Source organism: Lutjanus erythropterus, chromosome 3, assembly GCF_056507025.1.
Source record: "Lutjanus erythropterus isolate fLutEry1 chromosome 3, fLutEry1.hap2, whole genome shotgun sequence".
NCBI lineage: Eukaryota > Metazoa > Chordata > Actinopteri > Lutjaniformes > Lutjanidae > Lutjanus > Lutjanus erythropterus.
The window spans coordinates 24,277,601-24,290,790 of NC_139319.1; the positions used below are offsets into that span (position 1 = coordinate 24,277,601).

A 13,190-nucleotide genomic window follows, 5' to 3' on the forward strand; every position below is an offset into this window, starting at 1 on the left:
ATACAATCCACCACTGATGATATGCAAGTATGCATAAAAAGGGTGAAGTTAAAGAGTCTGTATAAACACATGGTATTTGAATGGAAGCAGAAAAGTTTATTCACTTAATGGTGACACAGCAAAGAAGATTCCCCCAGTACATCCAGGTTGTATCACAGCAAACAGGACACGAGTCCCTGGGTTCTCTTTGAGTGCCAGTATGTAAAGATGCATTCACGTCAGGAACTGAGTGGAAATATGTGGGTGACTTCTTTCAGGGGCATAAGTGAGTTTACTTTAAAAGTACGAGCTCATCACTGCATCCTGAATTAAGAGGCAGGCTCGGGGATGTGTATCAGATTTTCCAAATGAGATTGTTATGGCTTGAAGGCAGCGAATAAAACACAAACATCAGAGGTGCCTTCAGTTATTCACAGCTCATTTCAAACATTACTGCAATGGCTATGCCACATTAATGAGTCTGACCCGTGTAAATGAATCCACAGTGACTGAAACTGAAAGATTCGTAATGGAACAGGAAAGAAAATGTATTAACATTTAAGCTCCAACTAAAGATAAAAAATAATAACAGCACTTCATGTGAGAAAATAAAGACCAGACTCAAAGAAAGGCTGTTGTCTCTTCACTCACTCATCCCTCATGAAAATAAACGTACAGAAGATCGACAAGATGGCATAAAAAATGACTACACTGCTTCCAGGTCACACTAGCCTCACAATTCAGAGTCTTATAAAAGTTTGTTGCATGTTTCCTTTACTGCCACCATTGAAGTTGTTCCCTCATCCCTAAGACAAGTTTTTACTGTCAACCCCTGCTAATGTACACGTCCCGCTTTTAACATGAACACACATACAAAGCCGACACACACGCGCCAACACACGCTCATCTCTCCATGCTCTTTTTACTAAATAATATATCCAAATCAAAGATTTTGGAGGCGTCCCCCTCCTATTCAGATCTCCCCAGACTCTCGCTCCTCGGAGCTAGAGCGTCGGTCCCGCTCGTATGACAGAGATCTCTCTCGTTCCCTGCCCGTGTCCACGGAGGGGGACCTCTCCCTGTCCTCCCAGTCTCTGTACTCCGCCCTGTCATCACGCCATCCCTCTCCACATTTCTCCTGGGACGGTGAGCGCTCTCTTTCACGGGTGTGAGATGATCTGTCTCTGGAGGACCTTAAGAAAGACCAACAGCAACAGATATTTAAAAAAAAAACACACACATAAAGGAAATGACACTTCCAGGACAAGTTTTGTTTTTGCTACTGGGATGAGAAGGTAAGTGTTATTATGGAGAAAGCTGGTTCTCAATGACTTCTGAATTTGATACAGGGCACGTAAGCAGCAAATTCCTTCTGGATATTCAGATTTTAGCCTCTTTCTAAATATATTATTTTCCAATTAAGACTTGATGTATATGCTGATATTGTTCAGATTTAGGAGCATTCTTTGGACATGTGCACAATGTATTCAGAATAAACTTCCTAACAAGCAAAAGGCCTGTGTCGCAAACTGCAGTAAAAACCCCTGTTCATGGTCACCTCTGTGTTGTAATCAAACCAGAAACACATCTACTTTTAAATATGATGAAAAACTGTTTTTTTGATATGCGAAACCATTGCAATGCTGACCCTTTCAAAAAGGTGGTTCAGTGAATAAAAGAGGGACGCTGTATTGACATGGTCAAACAGGTCTACCACAAATGGAAAACTGTAAAAAAAAACAAAAAAAAAAACGGACGCAAAGTGTAAAATGGCTCAAGCTGTTCACTTTTCCATAATCAGTGTATGCACAGCTGCATGTAAATGGGAATATTAGTGGAATATTAATTTTCATTAGACATGTAAATAAGGGAAAAAACTGGAATATTTGGTGCATGTAAATGTAGTCAACGTCTGGGCAAAAGTCACATTATCAAGAGTGTAACCAATGAACGTGCAATTGCACAGTGACAAAGTTGGATACATTTTAGTGCAACAAGAATAAGGAGTTGGTGATAATGTCCATATTCAACTATATTGTATAACATTCAAAAATTATAGCTTTTAATTCTTGGATGGTAGTTGGTGGCTACTATGTTAAAGCTACAGTGGTAATGTTAAAATAAGATTAATTTTTAATAATAATTATTAATAATTATAAGGTTAATTTTTCAATGTCAAATAATCTGTCAATTATTTATATGATAAAATTCTAATTTTACTTCAATAAATGTCAGAAAATGTAAAAAAAAAAAAAATAATAAAAAAATAATGGCAAAGAAAAGCTGATATATAAACACTGTATCATGTGTGCAGTTCAGTGTCTGAGTTACATTAGTTAATTAGTTACACTCTCAGACCACTAATCTTGTCCCAGTGATGCTTCATGTAAGTTTCAGTGGTGGATAAAAGCCGCACCTCTTCTTTTTGCGTCTGTGAGAGTGGGAGCGCGAGCGATGCCTGTCCTTGTGTCGATGTTTCCTCTCTCTCTCACGATCCCGATCTCCACCTTCTTCTCTGGAACGAGAGGAGCGATGGCGTCTTGAGCGATGGGAGGAAGAACTGCCTCCATCCCTGCAAAAATAATTTTGTGGAGAAAAAAGATTTTAAGGTTTAGAGATCCCCTCCAGAAATGTATCAAGACACATACAAATTGTCTGCTTGGGGCAATGTGTCATATTTTGTTCCACAATGAAGTTAATTTCTAAGGTTTTCCTGCTAGACAATGGATGTTTCCTATGTCACTCTTAAGACCATTTCTAAGTTTATGTGCACTGGCGGCTTGAAGTTTTTAATTGTATAAGTTGTAAATTAGACCAAGATTGCCTTCCAAACTGGTTGTGATGTCACCAATTATGCTTGCAGGACGTCTCAGTGAGCACTTTTAATTTTCAGCATGTAACTGTGAAAATGTGAAAATAAATAAATACACGAATACAATAAATAAATAAATAAATAAAATGTTATGGTCAAACAAGCTCAAACATCCAACTTTAGGAAAAAGAGAAAAACTTATCGAGTGTAATGGAACATAACTAAAAAAAAAAAAAGAACAGGCTCATTGCTCTCAGCTGTAGATTCTCAGACAAAGGCTTTTAAGCTGAAGCGTCCTGATGCATCTTGTCTCATGATCCGTTTAGTTAGTAGATGACAGCACACACATTTGTCACATTAATTTAACACATGACATTTGCTGAGTGACAAAGCACATCTGCTCTTTTTCCCTGAAGGTATTTTTTTTTTAATTACATAATTTCCATAAAGCATTTTTATGATGTTTGTGGTGGCAGTGCATTAGATCCATGTCAGAGTCTGAATGGTTTCTCACCTCCCAGCAAAACAGTCTTTATGCCTGATTACTGAGTATTCAACAACACTGCTGTATCACAGCTGGCTTTGTAAACCATCATAACCTTGTGTGAATATTTTGCAATGCTAAAACTACTCAGTGCAATAAATAAATGTATTCTACTAACCTACAAATGAACACTCACAAATTCCTACAAAACCACTACATGCCAATCCTGTGTGGAACTTGCATCCATACCTAAGGTTTAGGAAGTTTACATCGCATCATGAGTGTGTATATTCTGTGAAATTATGACATAAACAAGAACTTATCAAGTGATTCTGGTCAAAACAGACGTACCTGTATCGGTCTCCACTTCTAGATCTTGACCTAAGATAGAAAAACAAATCAGTTTCCAGATGATGCTGAACTTTTTATTTGTACACAGTAACAGTGTAAGCCTCTGTCTTACCTCCTCCGTTCCCTCTCCCTATCCCGTTCTCTCTCCCATTCTCGCTCTCTTTCACGTTCTCGTTCCCGCTCTCGTTCTCGCTCACGCTCCAACTCCCATTGTCTCTCTCTTTCATCTTCTTTTTCACGTTCCTCTCGTCTTCTCATTCGCATTCTTTCTTGTTTCTCTATAACTGCTTTCTGTACGAGTCAAAAATAGCATGAACGTGAAAAATACTTGCAGCTGGTCATCATTATGCAAAACAAAACCGAAAGTTCATGCAAATTCAAGCAGTTCTGTATATGCCATTTCCAGTGAAACTCTTACCCTTAGCTTTTCAAGCTTCTCACGGATTTCAATGAAGCCGAGGTGAAGTTTCCCTCCAAAGTGGTCAGCAAGGCGACGATCATTGTCGTGAAGACCCAAGTAGGCAGAGCACACCTCGCACACCCGTAGTTTCTGTTGTTGAAAGCTGGAGGCTGGCATCGAGTTTCTGTACACATCCTGCCACAACAGACGGTAATCATGAAGACAGGACAAATAAATTCAAGACATGCCATTAAAAAACCCTAAAGATCTGAATTATTATTATTATTGCCTCTTATTTTATCAAGACTGCATGATAGAACCTGGACATGAGTGTAGGCCATTTTGGGAAATACAACAATAACTAATGTCATCAGTAAATCATACATACATTTATTCAGGTATAGTTGAGAAATTTAACATCTTATAATAAATTAGTAACAAAAAAGCAGTTATTTAATTTCTGACCTCTGCTTCTTTCTTCAAAGCACGAGTCTTCTCCACCATTTCCAGTAATTGCTGGGCTTCATCTACATTCCCCTCACCCCCAAGCTGCTCTGCCCGGGCCAGCATCTTTCCAATCTCTTCGTTCAGCTCATGGACACGTTCAGCCTTTTAATGGAAGGACAAACAGGGATAAAAATGAGCTCCACCTTGTAAAAAATGTAACTTTGCACAGATTCTTGATAAATAAGATGAGCAAGTGATGAAGAGCACAGCATTCATAAATATCTGATAATAATCTCATTAGCAATGTCAAGAGTGAGTTTGTCACCTTTGCAGCCACTTCGGCACTGATCTCATCCTGTGTCTCGGCTAGTCTCTTCTTGGCCAGCTCGGTCCTGCGGTCACAGTCAGCGATGAAAGACTGAAGGTGCTCAGCAGCCTACCAGAAAACATATGCAATAAATGAGTTTTTGTGGGGGTGTAAAACTTCAATTCAATAAAACTGATCAGGAAAAATCTTTCTTAGATGAATTTTTCATGTGTAATGTATTGCTAATATATATTCTCCGCATCTGTCTGCTATGAAGTGTGTGTTTATCCACTGCACTCACACCAATCATCCTCTGACACATCTATGCCTGCCCATTCTCTTACTCTGCTCTCAATTGTCCTTACAAATTAGACATCCAACTTCTTACGCAGTCAGTCACAATTCATCAGCACCTCCTAGACCAAACTATGATATTTTTGGAAATGAGAGAGGCACAAATAAAAAGCTGGAGCATGTCTTGCTTATAAGTTAGACCCCTAGTCTAGACAACTCTGGGCCATCAGCTCTGATTTTCATCGTCTGCAATCATCACATTACCAGGTGAACCGTGTAAATGAAAACCATCCAGAAGAAAGCAGGATAGTTGTCATCTCACAGTCTGAATTAATTTACCGTGATCTAGCATGCCATCCTTGGTGTGACATGAAAGCAACCTTGTCAGTCTGAATGATTGTAAACTGTGCAATTGATGGTTTAGATACAGGAGAGCCATTTGTAAGCTTTAGGGTAGTAATGAAGGATTCATAACAGACAATCTCCAAAATGAGGATGTGCAGTTTAAGTCAGGATATGCACTTTTGGACTTGGTGGGTTTGAGACCAAAAATAGAACTGTGAGGGAAAAAATAAGGTGCTGCGTTGGCGTTGTTGCAAGTACGGGTGAGAAGAAGAAATATGATCCATTAAGTCCAGCTTGAGTAACGTGTCTGAGAGTTTTAAGACTGCACAATGGTTTAAAATAACAGAATTTTACCAAACAGGTTATCAGAATAACAATCATTTACCCTGAATTATGATGACTGTGACTTTATTTTACAAAGCAGTGTAACAGGAATGTGCATCATTTTCCTGAACACAACCTCACAGGTAGTGTTTGGGACCGATTTGCTCACATCTGAATGTCACAATGTTTTATGAGATACAATAAGACAGCAAGGGTCATATCATTATAAACAAGCCTCAAGAATCACAGAGGACCAAGTGATTTAAGTTTGACATTCACGATGAATCAAAAAATACACCATCAGCTAACTGGCCAGCGACCCAAGTTTATTTCTGGTCAAACCCTATTTTTATGTGGGCATTTGGCACTTGGCAGGTGTTAATTTTGTACTCTCTGCTATAAATATCTTTATATTACTCAGTGACTACAGTGGAATCACAGAAGACAAAAATTTTTTTCAAAAGCTATACATGAAAAGGTGTTTGGGTCGATGTAAATGTTTATGACTCACATCAAGTTCGAAGAAGTACTCCTGCTCCTTAGAGGCAATCTCGTAGTCTGCTCTGAGGGCCAAGTCATGGACTTTCATACACTCTCCCAGGTCCATTCTCTGCAGAAATCACAAAGACATCATGTGTTGTGTTCGTATGCTCCATCTTTTTGTTGAGACAATAATTCCCCAATGTTTTGCACTGCATTAGGGACTGTAATGTGTTATCACTTGAATTACAGTGCTCACTCCGACTGTATTACTTCACTGCAACCATACTATCTAATTACATAAAGTGTTATCATAAAGTATTGAAACAAGTATATTTTTGTAGTGGTTTTGTACTTGAAAATAAATAGTGATTTTGAGGTTAAATTGCTGACTTTCAGTTTTAATTTAAGGATGTTGACATTCAAATCAAATGCATCACATTGGAATTGTAACCCTTTTAATTTGTTCTTAATGATGGACATATAAAAAGAAGGCTCTTTGTAGTCTTGACTGTATTTTTACAATCACTGACTTGCTGCATGGTCTTGAGGACTATGCATGAAAAAAAATCCTACACTATAGTATAGTGTAAATGTAAATGAATAATGTTATCGTCCATTGTGATTCGATTCAACAGCCATTGATCACTGAGCACTCGGCCATCATAACATATTGATTTAAAAGCCCTCTGTATTTAAGATAGTGTGTTCCCTTAGACTTGCCATGGAGGTGTTGCCTAACTTCTGTTTGTGACACGTAGGAAAGAAAATAAAAACAATCTGTTGCTAATGGTTATTGCACGAAGTCGCCTTGTCAGGTTTATTATTTTATTTTTAAACACAACTAAGTTACAGATGTGGTGCTTAGATGAGGACCCTTTTTAGACCCAGCAACAGTATCACTGTCCATCACAGTGTTTTACTGTGGACATCATTATATGCAAATTTGGTAGATACTGATCACACAATACAAAGATGTGCACCCTAAAAGCACAAAGCCAGCACTTTAAGCTTATAATCACCATATCACTTTGGGTTCAATGTTTTGGAATAGACCCAAAATCAATGACAACAACTGTCCAAATTTAATAACTGCAGTGTGTATGATATATGTTAAAGCTCCCTGTGCACAGGTGTGTATATAAATATGATACTCACAGTGCCAGACAGGATGTCGTGAGGGCATGAATCCAGGAGGTGACTTTTGCAGACTCGCTCATCCGTGAATTTGATTCTCTGCCTCATGGTATCTCCTTGAAAAAGAAAACCAGAACAGCAGACAGACACATTACTGGCTGATGATTTTATCTGTACGGCACCTAGCAGTAAAAGTCCTGTATCATTGAGGTGGAGACTTTCCACGACTGAGTCACACATCAGGGTGCAAATCTAACTTTTCTGTTCACTGGTCGAACGGATAGTTAATGTTGAAATATTATAAGTCATTCACTAGCTTACCATTGTTTTTTGCCTGGTGAGTAAAGCCTTTTCTCCGGCATTTGGCAGGTGGCTGGTGCTAATTTTACGCCATGGTTATCCACCTTATACATTACCAGTAAAATCTTTAGTTCGCTGTCTGACAGAGTCTGATAAGATGACAACATCTGGTAGCAAGAGTCAGACCCACGAAGAAAACAGCATACTGCCCATGACCAAGTAGGACGCTAAAATGTTATTAATATGTTTTATGAATTACATGTTCGCAACAGCTTAACTTGCCATATAAACTCAAATACAACAGGTAGCTAGCCGGCTAGCTATCCTCATGTTAGCTAGTTTAGCTCGGTTGAGAAGCATGCCTCCTCACTGTCACTGTCTGGCAGACTGGTTAGCTCTGCAGCTAATGTTAGCAACAACACAAACTCCTGTCCTGATGTTATCAGACACAAATTTCAACCACATCCAGCTGTGCTCACCGTCTCTCCCGGTCCCCATGAGCTGGTCCAGCATCGCTCGCATCTGTGCCTGGGCCGACATGTCGAGCTAACGTTGTGTGAGTCAGTTACAGTCCTCACACATGCAGCCTCCTCCACTACAGGCCTCGTCGGCTCCTCCACCACCAGACCACCGCCGCGGACAACTTTTCCGACAAGCAAAAACAGCAGGAGTCCCACTGAACAAGCGACCTGCCTGTGTGTAACGTTAGAACAGTGTACTGGCTATAATAACACTTTAACAGCAGCTAAATGTGAGTTTGAAACGGTGGATGACTTCGGGTCGGTTGAAGTGTAACGTCTGTTTGAAAACTGGAGCTGGAGTCCCCTGGTCGTGTCGTGTGTCGAGCTGAGAGGGCGGTGACTGAATATAGACAGGGCCGGTAGGTTAGCGAACTAAATCTATATCGAAATGAGTAACCAGCTCTTCTGTAACATATTATCTAACTGTATTTCTAGCCAGTTAGCTAGAAGTTGGCAAGTTTATTCAACGTCCGTTCTTCCGTCTTTCCACTTCCCCTCCGTGCGCGTCACCGCTGAGCGCACCCTCGTGCCTGCACCTCGAGGAAGTGCTGCAGAGCCTCGCGCGCTGGTCGGTTCGGTGACGTAACGCCACGCAATCAAAATATCAGGAAATATCATGTTTTACGTTTTTAAATAACTTCATCAAGGTTTTAACAAAAGGTACATGAACATTATTGTGTTAAGTCGCATCTGTTTGTGAAGTGACATAGAGAGGTATATTTACTGTACATTCTTTAACAGTTCTACCTAAAAATATTATCAATAAATTAAAATCTAACAATAAACCTTTGAGTTAAATGACACATCTTACACTTGTAATTGATAACTTTCGCATATATATAGAAAGATCCTCCAAGATTCTCATCTCTCCCAAGCCTTAATATTTTTTGGTTTAATTTGTAGATACACTGACCCTCATGATAATCAAAAAAGTGACCACGTTAAGGAATTATTTTCTGTAGTTCCTGATTAAGGTATATTCGCTTACCGATTTCATTGTTTATTTTTAATATGTACAGATGCTTTATTTTTATGTATAATTAAAAATGTGTTTATGGTTTTATATTCCATTTCATTGGTATGTACTCTGCTCATTGAAATCTGTAAAAGAATGTCCTTTCAGTGTCCATCAGCTTGCTGGCTGTGTTTACAATGTTCAGTAAAAAGAAAAAAACAAAACAAAACAGGAAATAACTATTTTTGGAAAAAGGTTTTGCATTTGACCATTTTGTACAATACAAGTGAATTGTGGATTGTATCAAAATCCAAACTGCATTTGGAATGCTTTCACCACATATCTGTTTAATAAATTGTTTTTATTGTTTAACTGAAAAATGTTCTGTTGTGTTGCAAATTCCTTTTTAATTTTCCTAGTTTCACACAGAGGTTCTTTTAAAGCTGGACCTTGGTAGATAAACATTTTGTGGGTAGGTCAATTGATAAATAGAAATGATGAGTATATCATCATATTCAGAAACTTTAATTTAATGTATGACGAACAAAAACACCTCCAAACACCTTTCAAAATTCATTAATTTGATTTCATTTTAATTTTAATTAATAGACTAAAGAGAGGGCCCTGGCCTGTCACAAACTATGTTTTTCTCTGTGCTTTGTGTTTTCATGACTTTCCTTGTACCTCTTTGGTTGTTAATCAATTGCTGATTAATGCAATCGAAGCATCGAAATTCTAGACAACTATTTTTTTTTTTTTTTCAAACGTCAAGACACGCCCATAAGAGTCATCCCAGTCCCACCCTGCTGATCATATTCTGGAAAAATGGCGACGAGTATACTGCGGCTCCCTCTGCGGCTTTCCGCCAAAAATATGGGGATAATGAGCCGTAACACCGGCTTGAAAACATCAAACATATCCAGGGCGACTCAATGCAGGACCGCAGTATCGACGGCGTCGGGGGCAATCTTACCGAAACCGGATAAAGTGAGTTTTTTTCTGCCTTGGTTACGGACTGAAAACCGACAAAAAATGAGTGACAGGCGTAGGCGGGATTTAAGTCTGAATTGACAGCAGCTGGGGCCAATAGAAATGCAGGATACGTTCTCGGTTACTCAAGTCAGCCAATGAACATGTGTTTACATAAGCGTCAAGGTTTTATCAGGAAGTAATTGCACAATTACTATACAAATACATTTCTCGATGAAAAGGTATATTTTACATAAGCAGTTGAAATAATTTCTTAGTATAAGATTTGCTTTTCATTAATTGCTTTGTTCGGCGCATAACAATTTGACCTGAATATTACACATCTTGTAGTGTGTTATTTTGTAGCTGTGCTGTTTTTTTTACCGACAATACTTGCTTTAATCTTTATTTATATTCTAGTATTATGTTTGTATGCACCAACATGTCACAACAAATTCCTTGTAAGTGAAAACCTACTTGGCAATAAAACCGTTTCTGATTCTGATTTCTGGTTCTGATTGTCATAGCAGGAAAGCTCGAGGAAAATTAAGGATACGGGCCTGGGAGTCACGTATCAGTACATATAAAAGGAATTTGACTTTTCCATTGCTCTCAGGGGAAGGGTACTTATACAGGAATATAATTTCAATGCTAAACAAATAAAGTTGAGGAATATATAGGACTGCTGTACACAACAATATGCTCACTAGGGCTGAACGTTTTTGAAAAAGTATCTACTTGCAGTATGACTTACAATAGTATAGGAAATAAATTTCTACATCATTGGTCTCATTTTATGAGATTCATCATATGTTATTTATTATAGTCTGGTTTATGATATGTAGGCCAGAACATATATTCAGCACAATAATTTAAAATTATTTTATATAGTATGTATTGATAGATAGATGGATAGATAGAATTTTATTTTATGATTATATTTATATGATATTTTTTAATAGTATTCTTGACACACATTTAACAAATATTGTAGCTCCTGCGATTTGAAAATTGCATTAGGCAATTCAATAGAATTTCAAATTGTTCAGCTCTAATAAAGAAGCACCAATAACCAATATTTGCAAACATTACAAATAGTGCAAAGGAACTAGATAGTGAATGCATAGACATAGAACAGATGATTATGAACAGTGTGTGCATGTATATATGTCTTTGTACAGTCTACTGTACAGGGCAAGGGCTGGGCCATATGGCTTGCAAATAATATTTTAAGGCTATTCTGTGATATACATTACATATCACTATATACACATTTCCTCTAAAGTAACATACCATAAATTATCTAATACTGCAAACATGATAATCATATCTGATGAGCATCTATTGGTGCTTTCATAAAATAATACAATGACATTTTTGATAAATGATCATCAGTGATGCTCACATGACTAAGCTGTAAATAATAGAACAGCTAGAACAGTCTGGTAAGTTCAGAAAATTAGATCTCTTTACTGTAATGCAACCTGTAAAACCAGGAAAAGACAAAACTTATGCCATATGCCGATATCCAAAATCTGAAATATCCAGTCTAATACCAAGACATCTGTATATAATATTGATATATTGCCCAGCCTTAAACAGGATGTTCCATATAAACTGTAAAAAATACAATCTGTGAAAATAAACTCTATAACAGAAATAAGTGGATATTTTAGTGTTGACTAGAGCAGTGTTTCTCAACCCTGGTCCTCAAGTACCCCTGCCCTGCATGTTTTAGATGTCAATAGACAATTCAGTATCGCTGGAATATAACAGAAGAACCTCTCTCAAGGCCACAGCGAAGGGCCAAAGTGAAAGAAATATGTTGTCCAAAACAATTTGTTGCCCCACCCATTGCTGGACTAACCTGCTGTGGGGCCTCTTTTAACCCCACATTCCTCTCAGTCTCTCTGCAAATGTGTCTGTCTTCCATTGCTAGAATACTACCAGGACCGATATTGCTGTGGGAAATTTGATTAAGCACATAATGTAGGAATATGTACTGAGATGATGAAGGCCCTTTAACTGAATTTTGGCACATGATCTTTTCAAAACAGGACCTCAAGTTAGTAATTAGGTAGAAAAGGAGAACCTACCGTGAAGCCCCAATTCTGTCAGTGGATATTGTGTTTTAATTCAAAGCTTTCCCAATAAAAATGCTTTGATATGATTGTAGATTCTTGCAGTTATGAACGTGAACAGTTTTGCATTACCCGCTGCCAACAAATTCCAGCTTTGTTACACCCAAAATCTATCTCTGCTGGATCCAGCTGTGTTGCAGCTGCCGGAGATTGTCCGCTCTGCTGTAGTCTCTTTGAAGATTATATTTTTGTATTCAGCTTCTGGTGACACGGCGGCCCATACTAATCAGAAATCTGGACCAAAATATCCCAAAGTAAATTGAGGCAAGGATTAAAATTGATAGTAATCATGTGTCTCCCATTGAATAAGCTCTTAATTTAATGTTTTTCAGACACCGTTTGGGCTCATTCGCATGACAGTTGTGGTGGTGCCGTTCCTGTATGTGGGAACTCTGATCAGCAAGAACTTTGCAGCTCTCTTGGAGGAGCATGACATCTTTGTCCCTGAGGATGACGACGATGATGACTGAGCTAACCGCAGAGCATAAAAGGTAAAGTAAAAGTGTACGTTAGTCGCGCCTTATTTAACCTTTAAACACTGTTGCTAGGACCCTTTCTTGTGCACAATCTTATCCATGTGTAAAGGGTGTGTCAGCTACATGTCAGAGGGTGGAGGTTGTGGTGTGTTTGCGTGCTAACTGATAACAGTTGTTTTTATTTACATCCACAGGATCCATACCAGCTGGCACAAGGAAGATGGAGAAGATGGGGCACTTTGACTTCCAAATACATGCAGTTACCTCCACCCATCTCCTCCCTCTCTCCTCTGCTATTTATGTTTTCATTTTTAAAAATATCATATCATGTGAGGCTGCCAAAACTGCTTGTTACGCCTTCACTCTTGTTTGCATGTTTGTCTGTCTGTCACTCAATAAACAGAGTCGATTACACATGGATAAACACTTGTTGTTATTTATTCTTTAAACTCTTTGCATGGTGGTTTA

The 13,190-nt window shown here is 38.4% G+C and overlaps 2 protein-coding genes across 2 annotated transcripts; one reads left to right on the forward strand and one right to left on the reverse strand.

Annotated features, from left to right (window-relative positions):
- Nucleotides 1–75: 75 nt before the first annotated feature.
- On the reverse strand, nt 76–8,736 carry LOC146330068 (putative RNA-binding protein Luc7-like 1). Its single transcript, XM_084715526.1, has 10 exons — nt 8,140–8,736; nt 7,382–7,476; nt 6,255–6,353; nt 4,799–4,909; nt 4,492–4,635; nt 4,045–4,221; nt 3,739–3,917; nt 3,627–3,656; nt 2,396–2,551; nt 76–1,172 (listed from the first exon to the last, which is right to left on the reverse strand). Exons 1-10 carry the CDS (start codon nt 8,198–8,200, stop codon nt 953–955), a joined length of 1,272 nt encoding a protein of 423 aa, XP_084571652.1. The 5' UTR covers nt 8,201–8,736; the 3' UTR covers nt 76–952.
- A 1,192-nt stretch (nt 8,737–9,928) lies between these two features.
- Nucleotides 9,929–13,136, forward strand: smdt1b (single-pass membrane protein with aspartate-rich tail 1b). Its single transcript, XM_084715528.1, has 2 exons — nt 9,929–10,123; nt 12,579–13,136. Exons 1-2 carry the CDS (start codon nt 9,962–9,964, stop codon nt 12,714–12,716), a joined length of 300 nt encoding a protein of 99 aa, XP_084571654.1. The 5' UTR covers nt 9,929–9,961; the 3' UTR covers nt 12,717–13,136.
- Nucleotides 13,137–13,190: the final 54 nt, after the last annotated feature.